Genomic DNA, 19,120 nt, shown 5'->3' on the forward strand with positions numbered 1-19,120 from the left:
CCTCTGCTCATTTGTGTCAGGAAAGGGCTTGGGAGGCAACATACAGCTGCAACCAGAGGACAAGACTCTCCCATCAAAGTGGAAAGCTGTATTACAGCTGGCAGTATCTTCACACGGTTTCTCTCCCTTGGGACAAAATGCATGCTGTTAATTTAGAAAAGGTCCATTTAAGAATTTAACCCAAGTAGAGCAGTGTTGTGTCAACAATAAAAAAGGGGGAGCAAATGACTGAGCTCAGAGTGTGAGGCATGACAATTAACAGGTTTGAGCAGGATCCTGGGGAAAGCAGTGCTCACTACAGCAGGAGGCTCTGGTGGAGAAACCAGGACAAAGTCAGGACTGGTTAATGCATATCTGCTGTATTTATTAATCAGTTGGATTATATAGCTGGTGACAGAATATGGTCAAGTGCCAAGAAAGTCAGATTTAATTTAGCAGCCTGGGAATAGTGAACTTTGGCATTTGTCTCCTGCTGTCTGCTTCCCCTTTCCTGAATTTCTTTGTCTTTTTCCCCACTTTTTTTTTTCCCCTTATGTTCTTTTGTCTCAAATTATTTCTCAAAGTGTTTTCCCTTTTTTGTAATGAACTAACCAGGGGTGCCTTGGATTAGTTCCCTTCTTTTACTTTCTCTCAGTTCAGCTTCCTTAGATGCTCCTTTCCTGGCTGTCATCGAGTCCCTGGATGAAATCCCAGCTGCTTTGAGATTTTGTCCCTCACTGGGCAGAGATTTCTCCTCTGTCTTCCTTCAGTTTCCTCTCTGTATCTGTGTTTTTTCCAATTACTCAAACCATTCATCTTGCCCATCCCATCTGCTCACTCTCTCATACTCAGCTATGGTTCAGAGTGAACTCAGCAGGCTGTAAGATTAATTTCTGCTATTAACTGTTTCACTTGTCTAGCCGCTTCTGAGCTTTACAGAAAGCAGGCTCTGTAAAGCACAATATTTTGGAGGACTGATGAAAGGCAAGTGCAATCTCCTCTTGACCCTACAGTGCTGTTCAGCAGCAAAGCACAACTGTGACATACTGAGCTTTCTAGAATATCATTTTCTTGGGCTTGGCTTTACCACTGCTTCTAAATGGAAGGAGCCACATTGCACTGGTAGCCATGGCACCAACTTCTCTCTGACCCCAGGCAGTAAATGCTCTAAGCAGCAGGATGGGGCACACAGGCTGCTCTGCCAGGCCTTGGAGTCAGTACTTGAGTTGTTTAGGTGCAGGCACTTTGCGTGGCACCTCTGGCACCTCTTCCAGAGGCCATCATTAGCTTTGTCCTCTCTCCAACCTGATCTTTGCTTGCTGCTGGCAGCAGACTTTGCGGCATTCCTGAGCTTGGGCTTGTGAGCTGTGTGAGTAGAGAAATAGAACATGAACCTGGATGAGTCCTGGCTCACTGCATGTTATAGACCCACCTGCAGGTTCCTCTTGAAGGTCTCTTCTGATAACAATGTTCTTTCAAGGAAATCTCGTCCATCCTAACTTGAGAGACCAATTTGCTTTGCCTTTATCTCAGGATGGCTCCACCAGAGCCTACACCTGTTATTTATAATCTTTAACATAAGAAATATAAGCTCTGAAATGCCCTTTTCCCTATGTTGCCGCTCCGTTGCTGTGGTTGTCTTATGGCTAGGGCAGAAGAATATTTTCTGGGTCCAAAGAGGAGTGGAATTACTTGTATATGAAGAAGAGTCTGAAATTCAGACCTCAGTTCAGGGTCAGAGAACAAGAGGTGAACAACTGAATAAATTTACCTGTTGCTGTAGACCATATAAACAGGAAAAGCAAAAAGCATTAGTGGTATTAAGATTGTCAATAAATGTCAGCATAGGTTAGCACTGACTCATTTCAGGAGTTATATTTATCATGCAGTCCCTGAAGTTCAGGCTGTCTAACAGAGAGAAATCAAATCCTTACTGCTCAGACTAGATCTCTAGGATTTTCCCATAAATAAAGCTCATTCCAGAGTTTCTCCAGGAGATGGCAGCAACATACTGCAAGTACGACTGAATGAACGCCACAGGAGTCTGTATGTTGTGCTGTGGGGCACCGGGTTATTTTTAGATTCCTTCGTGTTAATCTTTTTAATTTTTGTGTTGCCCATACGATGGTAGGCATGCAAAGTTCAGAACAGGGAATATGCACTGGTGTGCTCCTGCTATTGGTCTGCTACTTGTCAATCTTTTGTCAGTGCTGGTAGTTTTAAGGAGGATGCAAGATGCTTAAAGCATCGCTTTTAGTCTTACTCCCACAAATGTGTTAATGATAGAGTTTATTCTTAGGTGGCTTTTGGAGCTGTTCCTGGAGGAAGGCTCAGTGCAGGCAGGGCTGCTGGAGCAGGCTGGCAGCGAGCAGAAGCCCATAGAGGGCAGCAATAAACCGAGAGGCGACTGGGAGACGCTGTGCCGATAGACGGGTCCCCCGACTTCAGTAAATTACATTTTATTAGTGAGCGATGCCACCAAAATAAGTGCTGCATGTATCTCTGTAGCCATTTGAGCAATTTGGCTGGAGTTTGAAGGCAAAACCCACAGCTCAGCCACGCTCCCATCTTTCAGGATCTCTCCCAGCTTCCAAAAAATGACAGGCACAATTCATTGCCACCCACCAGAGTTTTAAAGTTTCCTCCAGAGGTCAAGAAAACGTCCAGACGAATAAAATTACGTCAGGCGTCCAGGATGTGACACAACCTTAACAAAGTCATTTGAAATCATTTGACAGTAAATTTCCCTGTGAGTTCCTCGCCTGGGGCACGGAGAATCCTCTCCTCTCCTCCGTGGCCGAGCTCCTTGCCGAGCGCCCGGATCGCGGCACGCCGCGTGCGCGCGGGGCCTTGATGCGGCCTGATGGGCTCCTGAAGGCGATTCGGGAGCCTGGCAGAGCCCCCGCAGCTGAGTTGCTTCCGTCAAGAGCTTGACATTGAATGTATCGTGTCATGCAGATGGTACCTCAGAGGAGTGAGAGCTGCCATTTACAGCACTGATGACAACAACTGCCGAGATCAGTGGGATCTTAAGATTGCTTTAATATGACTGGCACCTAGCAATTTAGCTCACATTGTTTGTGACAGGGTGTCACTCTTGCACTTGTCTGGGGATGAATGATAGAGGGTTTTAAGCCGTGGAGCTTCCTCTTTTGGAGGAAATTAAACCGCTGTATGTACTGATGTGGAGAAATAGACGCGTGCTGCGGCAGGGTGTGCTAAGAGAGGGCTTTGTAAAAGCCTAGTAAAAAGTTTAGTCTGTCTCTAATGGGCAATGAGCATCCAAATCACCCCACCACCCCCAGTCCCTGCAAACACGCTGTCAGCGCGTGGCGTTCGTAAGCACTTTGGATTGCCTTGTGGTGGTCACCCGGTGCCATCTTAGCTTTGTGATTTTCCTCAGGTTAGTCAATATACATTTGCTATGTGCAGCTACCGGGAGAAAAAAGCAGAACCTCAAGAGCTGCTGCAGCTCGACGGATACACTGTGGACTACACCGACCCGCAGCCAGGTACGGGGCTGGCAGCGCCCGCGGCTGCGGCGCTCACCTCTCCCAGAGGGACTCCTCTCTCTTCCTCTCCCTGCCTGCAGCTGAACTGTGATCAGCTTTATTCTAAATCTGTTTGTGTTTGTACTGATCATTAGCTGTGCATGACTTTACTGTAAATAGATCTAAGGGACTGAGCTGGGACTTGCACCAGAGGAGGGACTCATCTCTTCTGGGGAGCCGAAGTGAATTAGACCCTTAAATCCCAATGAAATTTGATTGTGAACTGAATGCTCAAATTGAGCAATGATTCTAACCTGTGCCTTCAGATTATATTCCCTAAATAAAAGGCTAGCAGCTATGCTTGTCTTTATTGTAGAAAATATTTATGGGACCAAGCCAGCATTTTTGCTGGCCCCATTCTCTCTAGGATGGATGTCAGTGCATGGAAGGGGCAGGGACAGAAAGCCCCTGGTACCTGGAGGTACTTGTTCATAGTTAAGACCCTTCTTCAAGCAGACAAACACCATTTTTTTTTTATTTCAGTGGGGCAAAATGCTGGGCATAGTGATCCTCACCATGCCCTGGGTAATGGTATCCCCAGAGGAGATGAGAAAAGATACAGTAGGTTGGTTTTCAAGACATTTATTCCTGTTTAACTCTCATATCGGGGAGATGGGAAGATGGGTGTGAAATCAGGGCTATGATAAAAATAAGGATATCACCCAAGGACCTTTTTCTGCAGTGTGAGCACTGATGCTTTCACTCTAATGGGGAACCTCCCACTCAAACCGCATTTTTAACTGGGCTCCAGTGGTGCCCACATGGGACTTGCACAGATGGAGCTGTAAGTAAGAGAAGCAATTAATCCGAGTGTGTTGGGGCATGTTTTAGTAATTGGGTTACCTGGGGGCCTGTGGGCTGTGTTGCAGGTGAGTTTGGTGCAGGGGAGGGGACTGAGCTGGGAGCAGCATGGAACTGGGTGAAGAGACACTCGAGCAGTGGTGGGGTGGAAAACCGGGGGAGATCTCCTGGCTGGCCTCAAAGTCTGTGAAACTGCATTGTCACTTCCTTTCCTGCCAGGTTTGGATGGTGGCAGAACGTTCTTCAATGCTGTGAAGGAAGGAGACACGGTGATTTTTGCGAGTGACGATGAGCAGGACCGTATCCTGTGGGTCCAAGCCATGTACCGAGCCACTGGCCAGTCTCACAAACCTGTGCCACCTACCCAAGTGCAAAAGCTAAATGCTAAAGGAGGAAATGTACCCCAGATAGACGCTCCAATCTCTCAATTTTGTAAGTAAATAAGTTCTCCTACACAGCCAAAGTCTTTGATGGAAAGATTTTCTACGCTGATGTAAATCGATGTTCACACATGTTTCTGATTTCAAAACAAAATGTTTCTTTCATTATCATAAAGCTTCTTTTTACATCAGTAGATCCAGAAGCAGTTAACCTGTGTGTTTGACAGAACCAAACCCAAGAAACAAAATTCCTTGGGGGAACTTGCCAATGGGTATTTTAAAGTGCAATACTTGATGGAGGAGAGAGACTGGGATCTGAGAGCCTGAGACCCACCTTGCTTTCTGCAGACACGTGTTTTACCCACACACAATAAATTGCACACCCAGATCAGAGCAATTCATTAGCACCATTAGCTGTCTGTCAAATGCATCACGTGGTCAAAACTACAGGTGCAAATCTTGCAAGTATGAAATGCACACACAAAAAGAGGTCTCCTGTTGAATATTCAACTGTAGGAAAACATATGGTATTTTTAACAGGTTGCTTTGCAGGCCAGTTAGATGTGAATTTAAAGCAATCATCTTTTAAGTCATAGCTATGCTGCATGTCCTATGCAGTTATACACACTTTGCTTCATCTGAAATTTAGAGCAATTTCTTTCCTCTTGCAAATGTAATTTGATTATAAACCACGCAATTGCCTCTTTGCTCATTTTTCTTGAAGGTCTCAATCATCTGCAGCCCCTTTGTTATGTAACATACAGCAGTTCTTGCTAGTTTCAGCAAAATTTAAGAATTAACATCGTTAAATATAAGTAAAATAAGGAAAAGTGGTAAATAACTAAAGAATTCTGCTTAAAAAATATTTCAACATTTTAGAACAGTTTCTGTAAAGGAGTTATGGTGTATATTGTTGTAAGGAACTCAGAAAATCTGAGATTTCCTTATCAGTAGCATTTCACCATCTTTTATATTTGTTTAACTTCTTCATGTCAGTATTTATAGAAAGCAACACTACAAGACATACAGCTGTATGACCAGTGCAACAGCAGAAAACCTCTGCTTGCTCCTTTTTTTGATTTTTTTGGATCTTCCACACGCCTGCGTGTTTTGTCCTCCCTTCAGCCTTGCATTGCTGCTGCTGCAAGTGGAATGTAGTGTGATGTGATGTGGTAACCTGTAGTCAGTGTTTTCATTTCAATGATCCTCATCCTCTTCATTGCCAAAGTCACTGACTTTGGGAGTGCAAGGTGTAAAGAGCTGGGGTTGGGAAGGAAGGACACTTCTCAGAAAGCCAAAATGGTGGGTGGGGATTGGCCTCTTGCAAGTGGGACCTTTACTGGCTGTGATGAGCCTCCAGGCCTGGCTGAGTCATGCTGACCCAAGAGCATTCCCAGGGATTTATTTCCCTCTGCCCAGAATGTTCAGAGACTTCTCAGAAATAGCAGGCACAGATCCTTCTGCTGTTGCTTTTGCACATGCTAAAAGCCTTCAAAGCATAGCAAAGGGGAGCAACAGAGGGATTCTGCTTGTGGCTCCCTCTCCCAACAAGGGATGCTGAAGGGTGCTCCTAGTTGTGGGGTTGGTGCACAGAGGATGCACTCCTGATCACCCCAGCATGATCCCTGCACAGCAGGATTAGAGCAGAGATCATCAAACTGAGGAAACACCTTTCCCTCCAGTCTTCTCCCATCCCTGCAGACATCAAGCTTGGAGAATTTTTCTGCTGGGTAAATTCCTGATATTTGCAGAGTTTTCACTTTGCCAGACCAATATGAAGGGTCAGGTGAAGTGTTGCTTTCAAGACACATCATAGCAGCCTCCTCAAAACCTGCCAGGATCTCGATGAGGAAAAGGGATTGCCCAGGGCTGTGGACACTTGGATGTATGATTTGCTTGCACAGCCAAGCACTGTGTGTGTGGGAGAGCTGAACCTCTTTGCTTAGGGTACCTGGGGTGGAGAAGGGGCAGCTGGCTTGTTCTAATTATTGCCATGGATCAGGGAAGTCAGTGACTTCATCCAGGAGTCAACTCTGCATCTACACAGCCCAGCATGTCCATCAGAGCCTTGTGCTGCTTGTGGCCTTCCAGACTCTCAGCCTGACTGTGCTCAGAGCTATAGAGATGCCACAGGCTTAACCTTTTTTTTTGCATCTTGCTCACTTGCCAGGAGGCAAGGCTCCCTCGTCCTTGCTCCTGGTGAAAAAAGCCAAGATTTCACCCCCTAGGCCCTCCAGGGCATTCGAGGGAGTCAGGATCTGACCTCAGTTTCTCTCACTTGTTCTCATGCCAATACCAGCTCCAAATCTGGATCATTTTTCTTTTTATAACACCACCACCCTCTTTGCATGCACAATGTATTTTTCTGTAAGTTGCACAGCGTCAGTCTCCCCTTTTTGCTGCAAGAACTGGGAAGCTTTCTTGGATGTGTTGTGCCAAAACCTGGGAGAGAGAAACTAGTTGGCTCATCAGTCCATCAGTGTGATGGCTTATTATTTAAACATCTTCTGGGCTAGAGTGTTTTGTCCTTGGTTTTTCTTCCTCCTCCCCCTTCGGATCTAGATCCCTCTGACAGGTCTTTGTGCACATCCTACAAGAGGAGGAGGGCAATATGCCATAATACACCTTCATCTCAACAGGAAAGGCTGCTCATTTTTCATATTTTAACATCTATACATGGCAGTGCTCATTGCAAAAGTCATGGGGCGCAGCAGTTAAATGATCTGAAGCAACAGTGAGTCATGCATGCCACATACAGGGAGTCTTAAATGCACAAATACACATCTCAGCTCCTTCAGTCTTGAAATCCAAACATACCAAGTATTGCATTTTTAAAAGGGTCTAGGTTCGTTACCGGTTTATTTGGCTTGGGTGTCTTGGTTTGGGGTTTGGGGTTGTTTATTGTTGTTTTTTTATTTGCCTGCAGAAAGGTAAGGACTTCAGTGAGACTATTCTTGTATGTTTATCTTTATACCTGTCATTTTTTTTTGTGCTTATTAGAGGCTATGGTGAATGAGGATGTGCAAAGAAGTAAATGTTAAGCCATTTGAGGAGTAACTGTTGTTACAGCTTCCATGTCGTAGCAGTCCGAGACGGCTCATGCGCATGCATGCACACGCACGGAAAACCCAGCCCTCCGTGCCTGGCATGGAGCTGTCTGTTCACAGAAACTTGGGAAACACGTTATCTTGCTGTTTGGGAAACTTGGGAGAAATAGTGAATTCCGTTTGGTTCCCACCTCTTTTGATGCAGTAAATATAAAGTTTGAGCAGCACTCAAATTCTCATCCACAGTTCGATGGCAGCACTTGACTTAGAAGTAAACAGACAGCTCTGAACCAGGGTGGAGTTTGTTTTATTTGCAATTTAAGTACTGAAAAAAATAGATCCTGCTATTCATTAATTTTTGTATGACTTACAGTTCCTTTTACGTGGGTGAACAATACCTGCTAGAGTGAAAAGTTTTGCTTTTTTTGTTTTGCTGCAGTTGCAAAGAAAAATTCCATTTACACAAAGCTGTGCTTTTCTCCAGTGTTCGCATTATAAAAGAAAAAACCCCAAACTGCTCTTGTTTACTGTTGAAATCATTTACAGTATTATAGTCAATAATGCTGCCAATATATATTACACCTTTTGGCAATGTTTAAGCTTCATAAAAGTGGTCACTTGTCTGAAAGCACCAATCTTTGTTTGCTCTGTGTTAGTGATGTATCAAAGAAAATTCCCAAACGTGCTCAACATTCTTATTTTTTTTCCTTGAAGCCTTTTTCTTTTAACATAAAAGATTGGTGCATACTTGTTTTACGTATCATTTGTGGTTTTATTTAGTTTTTAATGTCTGTTTATATTTAATAACTATTAATCACACCATATACGATGAGTTGGTTGTTTTGAGAATTTGTGATGATTTGTTCCCCCATAATAAATAGCGAGGTTTATTGAGCTGCTTGAGAAATTTTCAGCTGTAAGTGGTTTTCTTTTTGGTTGGTTTGATTTTCTTTAAGTTTCTTTTTCATTCTTTGCTTGAACCCAAATATTTAGCTGCTAGGTTAGGGCTCCTGTCTGCTTTCCTGAGCCTTGTTGCTAGTCTTTATGTTATTCTGGTTTGTTCCTTCTTACCCTGCTAACTTCTAGCTGGACTCAAGGGTAAGTGCTTCCCTGTAGCTAGCACAGCTCAGATAATCAGACTAGATTATCTGACATATGCAATGTGCTTTTTTTTTTTCTCTTAAATCTTTCTCATGTTTAGATTTTGTAGTACAAACTTTCCATGTTATTTTCCTGAATTGAGATTTGAAATGTAAGTTTCCATACTGAAATTGGGATGCATGTGATGTTTGCATAATTGCCTTCTCTCCCTGGCTTTCACATTGGCATCAAGTGATCCTCTTAGTAAAGCCAATCATTAACATTTCTATTTTTCATTCCAAGATGTAAATATTAATTAACATCACAATAAAACTGTAAATAATACCTTCTTTTGTTTCATGGAAATTACATCTAGTTGACTGCTTCCTGCCTGAAAACAGATCATTTTGCACTCTGACAATATCCTTTCTCTCCGTGCCGATGATTAGCTTGGTGCAGCGCACCAGAGTGCGGGGCTAACCATGGACACCTCAAAGCATAGAAAGGTAGGGCAGGAGACCCCAAGAGTCCCAGAGAGGGTGCAGGACTCCAGAGGAGACCCCCAGAAACCCCTCCACATGTGCCCCGTAGAAAGAGCCGTGAATCATTGAGGTTTGATTAGTTCCCTTTCCCATTAACTCAGTGGGGAATGATTTCAGCAGCAAGTAGCAACTCTCTGGGTCACCCTGCATTTGGAGATGCTGGCCTGCTCCAACTTAAATGTATTTTTCATGGAGGTGTGCTGCTGTTCCACAAAAATATCATAAATTATTGTTTTAGCATGAGTCTCAGTCACCAATCAAAGCTATGCCAGTCAAAGAATAAACCAGGGGAATTGCTATTTTATTTTTTCCCACTGGTATACATACTTTGCAAAAGATTAAAGCCCAGACCTGTGCTGTAAGAGAGCTTCTCCTCAGTTTGTTCAGTCCTAAACACACCCAGTACAAATCCTTTATTGGTGTTATAATCTTCTGTAATATCTAGTGAGTGCCTACTTTCCTTAGAAGGGAATAGCATCAGAGGGTCATGAGAGCTGGCAAATATGTATCCGGAGTATCTGAATGCAATTATGAGAAGGAACAGGCGGTGTCATCCCTCTTGGCCATCAACAAGACTCCTTTTTTCCTTCCTCCTCCTTTTATTTCTTTTTTCTTCTTTTTTCGTATGTGTGAGTATGTGCGTGTGTGTACAAATATCCCCCTGGGTAGCAGGCAGAATTCCTTCTCAGCAGACACTTTCTTTTTTCTTTCTTTATTTTGTTTTCTAAATGTTTGGATTTCTAAAGAGAATTCTTATCAGACTTTACCACAAAAAAAAAAAAAACAACAAAACCACAAAAAACCAAAAACCAACAAAAGTTTAATTTCAATGAAATTTTTGCCTCTTTGAAAGAAAGAAAGAAAGAGTGAATGAATGATCGAATGAATGAACCTGGGTTTGGCGACATTACATGTATTTGCACTACAATGCATCGCTATCTTATTAGATTATTAGTTTTGTGCTTTAATTGCTTTACTTTTTTAGATAGTTAAAAATATCATGAGAACGCTGCTGTGTCTTCTGTATTGTCAACTTGCAGATGCTTCATTGCAGGAATGCAGAATTAAAATGTTAAATCACATAACTTGCATGAATTTAAAAACTAGCCTGTAAATCTCTTCTACATGCTTTAAGAAGCCTGGAACTCTGACTTATGAAATACAAATTCACAGGTTACTGCAGCCATGCAATTCAAAATATTTTTAAATAGTTATAAAAATGCTGTGAAACAATGTTTTATATTATAAATAGCTGTTCTAAAACTGTGTTTTTAACTTGCCACACAAGGAGTTATGTAAGTGCATACTACAAATTCTTATTCATCTAACTACCAATCCTTAGACAACTTAGACTGCAATTCAGTGCCCGGTGTGTCTGGTGATTTACAGAAGCATTTATAACAATTTATTAAAATTTTAACTGAAGCAGAGAAGAATTTGTTTGCAGCAGGAGAAAAACCATAAGCCACAGGAACAAACAGCCCTTTATATTCCAAACTATCTCCTAACATGCAATAGCATAAAGGGGAGAAGAAAGAGCTCTTGGCTTTGCAGCTGAGAGGTGAATGGAGGCTCCTCTGCACGGGGAGCAGGTTTGGGGAGGAGGTTTGCAGCTCCCTGGGCACACACACATCACATCTGAGAGGTGGCAATGCCACAGTGCACACTGAGGAGGGGATGTGGTGACTCCAGCTAGCACTGCCAGCAGCTCGCTCAGTCCACCTGGCATTCTAATGCAGGTTCAGGGATTTCGTGTTTCCCCCTCCAGAACACCGGTATTGCTAGTGAAGTCCCTTGCTCCACACAGGCAAACAAAATGGGGTTTTCAGGCACTTCCTTGGGTATTTCTTTAACAAGTCACAGCGGAATGTGTCTGTGAGCAGGAGGGGACCCCGCTGTCCCCCGGGGCAGGCAGTGGGGTGCAGTGGGTGCTCCATGAGCTGCCTGCCGTGGTGCATTGCTGGCCAGGCTGGAAAAGTTCTCCTGCTTTGCCCGGCCAGGCCAGCAAAGACTTTTCTAGAAAAATCTGTAAATGAATAGCTGCCATCAATCATTGTCATTCCTTTATTTCATGTCTCCTGATGAGGTTGACTAGTGTCATTGTTTGTTACTGTCCAAACCACATCTTCATTCTTGTAATGTCAAGCAGATATGACAAGCACACATTTTCCAGATGAGTAAGATACAAAGTCACCTTTTAATTTACAGTTGTTTGGGTTTTTGTTTGTTTGGTGGTTTTTTATTGTTCTTGCAACAGGGAAATATGTTGTAAAATTTACTAGATTTTCAGTTGCCTTTGGTACCAAAACAAAGTCACTCATTAATGAAAAGAAACAAATCTGGAGTAAGAAATTCTTACAATAAAATGGCTACCTAAAGCCTTTTATAACAAGAATTCTTTTATGGAGCTTGTCCCCCGCTATTAACTTCACTGCTCTCAAAACAAAATCTGCCAAAATTATTGCTGGAGCAAAAGAAATGCAGAGAGCAGGGAAATACATTTAAGAAAAAAAAAAGAATGAGAGCTTTGACTGGTTTGTCTCTTCCTTTTTAAATAACAGATAGATAAAGAGAAGAAAAACAGCCCTCAGAGAATCAAACAGTGGGACAGTCCTTTGGTTTTCATGATTCTTGTTACTGTTGAAATCTTTGTGTTCCTGACACTGGCAGATTTTTAAGACTCTGATTTCAAACACATGTAGGGAGTGTATGTATGACAGGGGTTCAGTTAATGGAGTCAGCACAAAATGCAAACTGGATAAAAATGGAAAAAATAAACCCAGCAGTATTTTTAAAAGGCAGTAAAGTAGGGGACCAAGTGTTATATAAAAGGCCAGAGTCTGCAGTTTTGCAGAAGAAAGCTTTGTGGAGCCTGTGCTGGCCATGTCCCTTCACTGGCAGCCTCCCTCCTGAGACCACCATCGAACACCTTTCAGCTGCAGTTGTGTGCAGCTTGTCTAAATATGTAAGATAACTTTTGTGGGCCTGCAGCAGCATTTCGGCTGGGGCCCCGAACAAAGGAACACCAGTGAGCTTGGCACGGCACCTTGGGAAGGGATTGCAAATTACTGGAGCATCATATAACTTTCTTTCTTTGGTTTCTCCTTCCTTTTTAGCTAGAATAACAGAGCAGGGTCAAAAAAGCAGCTGTATTTGACTGAAACAATTTATTTAAAGTACTTAAAAATTGGCTGTACAGTTTGGGTGTGAATATTAGGCACTCTTGTTTTGTAGTTTGTTTAAAAGCACATTCAAACTGTATAGGCCATTTTGAAAGAAGGTGGATTATAAATAAAACTTATTACATATGCAAATGTTGGCATTATTTTAAATTGCAGCAATTTGTCTGAAGCAGAGTAATAATATATTTAGATCTTTTGCTTTATTTTTGTGTTACCTATAAAGTTTAAGGGTTTTGGTATAATTTGATTAATGAATTTCATTTTTAACAGTGAGCCCATTGCAAAAATAAAAATGCAAAAATAAAAATGCAAAAATAAATTGCAAGGTGCATGGGGTGTTTATTTAGAATAATTAAGAGAAAGTGAGTTGAGTATAGGATTGGTTTCTTTAACTTGCTCCTTATTTTTAGGAATTTTGGCCCAATGAATCATCTGGCCCAGAGCTGATATTCCATTTAAAAGAAATACACATTTGTATTACCATTCTCCACAGACATCTCCAGTTCACATCACGACAGCTGTATCCCCTGGGTGGGTGATGTGCACCTCCCCAGCCCTGCATTTCTGCTGCTGCAAAATGGTTTGGCCGTGCAAGAGCTGCGGCACTGGGCCATGCAGGGAGAGGTGCAGCTGCTCATCCTCCTTCCCATGGCAGAAATCCACATTTTAAATCACTCACTGAGCAGAAGTCATGTGCATAATGCTTTTCTGGTCACTTGAGCTCGCACAGTGCCATGTCTGATGTCTCTCTCTTCATGTGGTTGTTCCGATGAGGAGAGATTTGGGGCAAATGGGCTTTCGAGCAGGCACCCAACAGAAGATGTGGCTTCAAAGTGTTTAATGAAAGTAAAATTGCCCCCGATTATGGACAGTTGTGAAGGACATTTAATCACTGTGTCTCTTCTCACGCTTGTCAGGGAACTGTCTGTGCCCCTGCCCTGGGCAGGGAGATTGTAAAAAGCCCATCCAGACCCTCAGCTCTGCAGAATCCAGCAGTGCCTCAGTCGGTTCCCACCAGCAGAAGGTCTGCTCTGTGCCCACCTTGCTCAGAGAATGCAATATGGGAAAAATCTTACTAGTCTGGAATAAAAAGTACTCATTTCAAACATGCTTTCTAGCACATATGCTCAAAAAAGGTTCACCAGCTAAAGGGCTAGAGGACTTTTCCAATTTCCAGCTGATTTACTCAGCTCTCAGAGCCTCGTTGGCTGAGCAGGAGGATTGACAGTGTATCAGGGCTCCTAATTGAAAAGTAATAAAATCTCTGAGCAAAGCTGGCAAATGAAGGCCTCCAGCCAATTTGTCAGCTTGCAGTCAACTCCGAGGAGCCGGGCAGAGCAGCAAGCCATTAAAAATAGTCTGATAATAGCTGTTAAAACATTTTCCGGGCACTGGGGATGGAATGAAAACAGCACAGCCGAACTCTTTGGGAGTGAATGCAATCAAATCCATCTTGGCCCAAAGGGACAGAGACAATGGGGCAGAAAGCTGTCAAAACAGACAGGAGCCAGTCTGTGCTGCAGGCCACAGGGCTGGGTGGGCTTCACATCCCATGCCCAGGGATGCTGGGGAGGTGCCATGGAGGTGATGTGCTCCCCAGGGAGGTTCCCATCCCCTGAGCCAGCCCTTGTGCTGCCACCTCCCTCAGCACCATCGGCAGCTGCTTCTCTCCTGGTGCTGAATGCACAGCAGAGAGAGGGGGGAGATTTGGGTCCTGGAAGGGAGGCAGGGCTAGGGGGGCAGCAGGACCCAGCACATAGAGCGGAACAGGGGAGCAGAGCTTCAAAAATTAATCCTCTGTAGGAAAAACATCAGTGTTTATTCAGCGAGGTTGTAGTGAGGAAAATTGCCAGCTACAGCTGAATTAAGTATTGCTAGCAGCTAATTGAAATGTTACATGTTTCAATTTGTCTGATTTTTTTTCAGTCAGTGATGTTATTTATATGGTTTGTATATAGATAACGACAGACTATACAGAAAATGTAAAGATTGCTACCAATGATCATTACTCTGTGAGAGCACTGACACAAATGAGGTATTTGGAAAGACATGCCATCTATCACAGCTAAATATTGAATAGAAAAACATATATAAAAGAACATTCTCACTCTCATTTAAAACTTTTTTTGTTTCTTTTTAATTAAGGATTTTTTGGGGTTTTTTTTTCTGGTAAAGAGGGATTTTGTTTTAAAACAAATACAGTTACCATATACTCCTGCTGCGGAAAACTGCATTTTTGTGTCCTTTCAGCCACATTGTTTCAAGGCCACCCAGTTCCCCTAGGAGGCTATAAACAGGGGAAGGATTTAAATCCTATTTTCTTTGTCGAGGATTTGGCAAGATCCCATATAGTAGGAAGCTGAGCACAGACAAAACCAAGTGAAAGGTGTCCTTTAATTCCCCAGCCGCTGCTAGAACAAAACCTGCTCCCAGCGGGGTCCTGGCTGGCCGCACCCAGGCTGGCTTGGAGGCTTCATTTCAACTGCTGAATTTGGTATAGTTTAGTTAACCACGTTGAGATTAATTAATTAGCCCCTAGGAGTTAGTGCCCATAAACGTCACCCAAAGCAGAGAAGTGTGAATACGTTGAGGCTGTTAATTCACCCAAAAATGGCAGCTTGTAATCTAGGCAGAGGAAATTCAGTCTCTCCATCGGGATGACTGGCAGCTCCGACGCACTGTCGGGTTACTGCCTCTGTGACAACAAACTACATATCAATTTAACTTCTTAGCAATGCTTAAAAGAGCATCTTTTTATTTCAGTGAGGTAGCATTTAAAGTTGCTGTTAGGAAAAAAAATTGCCGTGGGGAAGACAAACATTGGCATTTGGAGAAAGAACAACGTAACTGGTGTGATACCTAGAAAACCTAGTAAAAGTAGAGAAAAAAAGCTGTAACTTCATTAGAATGGCAGAATCTATTACGATTAACCACAACTATCTAAATAGGAGCTAATTTACTTATATGAGCCAAAATTCTGTTAACTCGTAGCCTGTTGTAAGATGCAGAGTGAATTTGTGCGTTTGTGTTCTGGTTTTAAGTACAGAATAAATGCACTATAATGAGCAGTTGACAAGATGTTAATTCTAAAATCTTTTGCCTAGATGCAATAATATAGTCCATAACTGATGCAAGTTGACAATGGGAGGTGAAGTGTACTGTATAGCCTGCAAAGAGAAAATTTAATGGCAATGGAGGGAAGAGGAAGTACTTGGCTTTCATGCTTCATACTGTATATTTTTTCTGTTATATTTGTCAACTAAAATGTCTTATATTTCTCTAAATGGTGTCTTTCTCTATATGTATAAATGAACAGATGCAGATAGAGCTCAAAAGCATGGCATGGATGAATTTATCTCTTCCAATCCCTGTAACTTTGACCACGCTTCACTCTTTGAGATGGTTCAGCGCCTCACTTTGGACCACAGACTTAATGATTCCTATTCTTGTCTGGCAAGTATATTCTTTGGTCTCTAGTGATATAAACATCAAGCAGCAAAGTCAAAGCTAGTGCGACTGGGGGCTAATCCCCCTGTTGCTGGAAGATTGACTTCTGTTTACACCAGGTTTGAATTTGGCCCAGAGGTATTTTCTTTCGAGAGGCTGCCTGCAGTGAACTGACTGCTGTTCTTCTCCAGTCGCACTGTCTTTATCATTTCTGTTTGCAATGTTTAAAATGTTTCTTCCTGCAAAGAAAAACTCCAGTGTGGGAATGTGAAGTAGAGAGCAGTGTTTTGCAGCCTCCTGCACTGCCTTCCAGAGTCTTCTGGATGAGAGAACAGGGAAAAGATGACTGTCTGGTACCACTTCCCATGTCAGTGGAGTCCCACCAGGAATAACTGTGGCCCAGCTTTGTGTCTCTTTATGAGCAGGGGTCCCAAGCAGGTAACAGATGTGGCTGTGTGGATAGCTGCAGTGCTGCTGCAGTCTGTCCATGCTCACGTAGTTGCATGCCCATCCTGAGTACTCCCATGAGCAGCAGTTGGAGCTCTTTGCCCGCTGTAGGACAGTGGCACTGAGATGTTCCAGGAACATTGTAGCCTTTGGCTGGGGTGCAGTGCTTGGGGGCTCTTATGTACTATAAGGGCTTAAATAACAAATAACTAATAACAAAGCAACCTGAGCAACTAATTTTTAGCAGTTTCAGTGAGGAGGATGAAGTTTATGAGAAAATGACAGGATGAATCCTTTCTAGAGTGTCCTGAAACAGAGGACATGTCCTGAACATGGCATGGGACAGATTCTGACCTGCTGCCCTCCTACTGTTGCACAGGGTGGCACACTGGGGTGTCATGGTGGGCTCCTTCAGCAGAAAGACCACACTGTGCCAAGAGCCTTTGCCAGCTATGCAGTCCCTGGAGCTCTTGAGTGCCTTGCTGTTAAAAGCAGCAGCCTGGGAACACAGCTGAGCAGTTGGCAAGGAGGCTGTCGGTCTCAAATCCTGCCCTCCATGTCCCCCTCCACCATGGTGCTCCTCTCACTGCCCTGCTCCTTGTACCACACGCAAGGGCCAATCTCCTCTGAAGGACTGAGATCCAGTAAATGCCACTAGCAGTAGTGACTTGTCACCTTCCTGAGGAGAGGCAGGGCTAGGAAGAACAGTTGTGGACATCCCCTGAGGTAAGGATGGGGTGGGGGAAGGCTGCACTTTACCTGCAGATACCCAAGTGGTATAAGTAGGCTTGGTGGGAGCATTGTCAGACCTGCAGCAGGTTCCTCACTGGTTCCATCAAGGTCCTTGCTCTGGCAGGCAGTGACTTTGGCATGCAGCTTCTGCTCCCCACGCATGGCTGACCCTAGGAAGACCATCCCCATCCATGCATGTCTGAGAGGTTGGCTTGCTGCTGGTTTGTCTCTGTGCAGTCTTGGGCCTGGTGAGAGAGCTGTGGCCGTTGAATTAAACTCATGGAGAGGTGAGAGGCCATCACTGAAAATGATTAACAATGTTTTTCTTCAAGAAACCCACCAGCCGCACTTCTGCTTGTTATGGAGATGTTTAGGCCCTTGCTAGAAGCTACCAGAGCAGTGGAGCTCCCCTCAGCACCAAGACTCATCCTCTTCAGAGTGGAGCATCACCAATTAACCATCTTCTTTCAAATCACCCATTGCAGTGTTGTAAGGAACAGAATAATGGCCTGTGTTCACCTATGCTTGGTTTCACGTGCTTCTTGACTTACTTTGCCATGTTTTTGTCCTGATTATGGTGTACAAATAGACTGCCCTGAAAAACTGCAAAGACCTCCCACTATTCTTGCTGTGTCTTTGGAATGTTGGTGATAGCACTGTGCTGAGTTGGCTGGAAGAGCTGTGAGCCCGTGGTAAGCCTGCTCTGTCCGCTGCGTGCCACTGGGCAATTCTTATTCCCTACAGGACCTTCTGTGCAAGGTTCCACTGAGTTTTGCCTCGTCACACCCCTTATTGTTTTCAAACGTGCTCATGGAAGACTTACCCTGGCACAGAGGATAACCCAGCATTGTTCCTTTCTGTGGAACCAGGTTAAACAACACTATTGTGAGCCCAGTCACGGGCTGAGCCAGGCATCCCTAGGAAAACAAACAGCCTGGCTGACTCATCCCAGCCACGGCAGAAGTGATGTTTACTGGCAGAGAGCTCTGTGCTGGGGAGGGGGAAGAACACTTTCTGCAGAGCTTACAGAGGGGTCTTGCCCATCATTCACAAATTGATAATTTAGTCACACTCAGAGTATTTCCTGGGCTTTTGAGATGAGTATTCAGCTGTTCCAGCTTAGTATGGACCCCACACATGCGTGGGTCTTCATTCTTTTCACTTGGACATGTGTGTTGTTTCTGAAACTGCCCTCCAACTCTTCCCAGGACTTCCCCACCCACTGCCAGCATCCAGCTCACACAGCCATGTCTCTGCTGGAGCTGTATTGCCCCTGATGTGTCAGAATTCGTAGAATCTGCATTATACAGCACAGCATGTACCAGGGGAAGGTCTTCAGAGTACCCAGCCTAACCGAGATGATGTGAGGGAGTGAGGTTAAGAGATCTATGAAGCAGGCCACCAAGATTAAATTGTCGTAGATTTCCTATGATAAATTGGAAAATTCAGCTACTGAAATGTGTAATTTCCCTCAAAAACTCTGATTTTCTCAAAAGTTGCATTTGCCTTTAGACAACTAGCCTCTGTGTCACCAGTCCTGACCAAGCCTTGCTTTTCCCAGCTCCCCTGGCATTCCAGCTGGTGTCTGGGACGTTTCTCTTTATCAGAGCAGTTCAGCTTGTTGAACACAGTCAGTGGAGCTCCTTGTGCCCTCCAGGTTGCGCTCTCCATTGTCCCCTCCAGGTTTTGTCATGTCATTGGGGACAATCTGTGAGGCCACGCTGAGCTGCACGTATCTGCACTGGGGACAGACACCCCGTGTGTCATCGCTGTCAGCTGCATTTGCCAGGCTGGCTGGGTGTCAGCTTGTTGGGCCAGGCAAATCTTCATCAAGAGGCAGGATCTGCCTGATGATGTTGGGGATCTGTCAATACAGCTTTTCATCAAACCTTGGGGGTTTCTCTGGGGCTGTGGGGAGCAGCATTTACTGCT

The 19,120-nt window shown here is 43.9% G+C and overlaps 1 protein-coding gene across 2 annotated transcripts in view; it reads left to right on the forward strand.

Annotated features, from left to right (window-relative positions):
• Positions 1 to 19,120, forward strand: part of CADPS (calcium dependent secretion activator) — a 208,717-nt gene that overhangs the window by 106,457 nt on the left and 83,140 nt on the right. For both annotated transcript variants that reach the window (XM_063411759.1, XM_063411760.1), the window contains exons 10-12: positions 3,383 to 3,491; positions 4,551 to 4,763; positions 15,879 to 16,015. In XM_063411759.1, the coding sequence (XP_063267829.1) occupies positions 3,383 to 3,491; positions 4,551 to 4,763; positions 15,879 to 16,015 (459 nt within the window). The remainder of the gene's footprint in view (positions 1 to 3,382; positions 3,492 to 4,550; positions 4,764 to 15,878; positions 16,016 to 19,120) is intronic.

Source organism: Prinia subflava, chromosome 14 (genome assembly GCF_021018805.1).
Source record: "Prinia subflava isolate CZ2003 ecotype Zambia chromosome 14, Cam_Psub_1.2, whole genome shotgun sequence".
Classification (NCBI taxonomy): domain Eukaryota; kingdom Metazoa; phylum Chordata; class Aves; order Passeriformes; family Cisticolidae; genus Prinia; species Prinia subflava.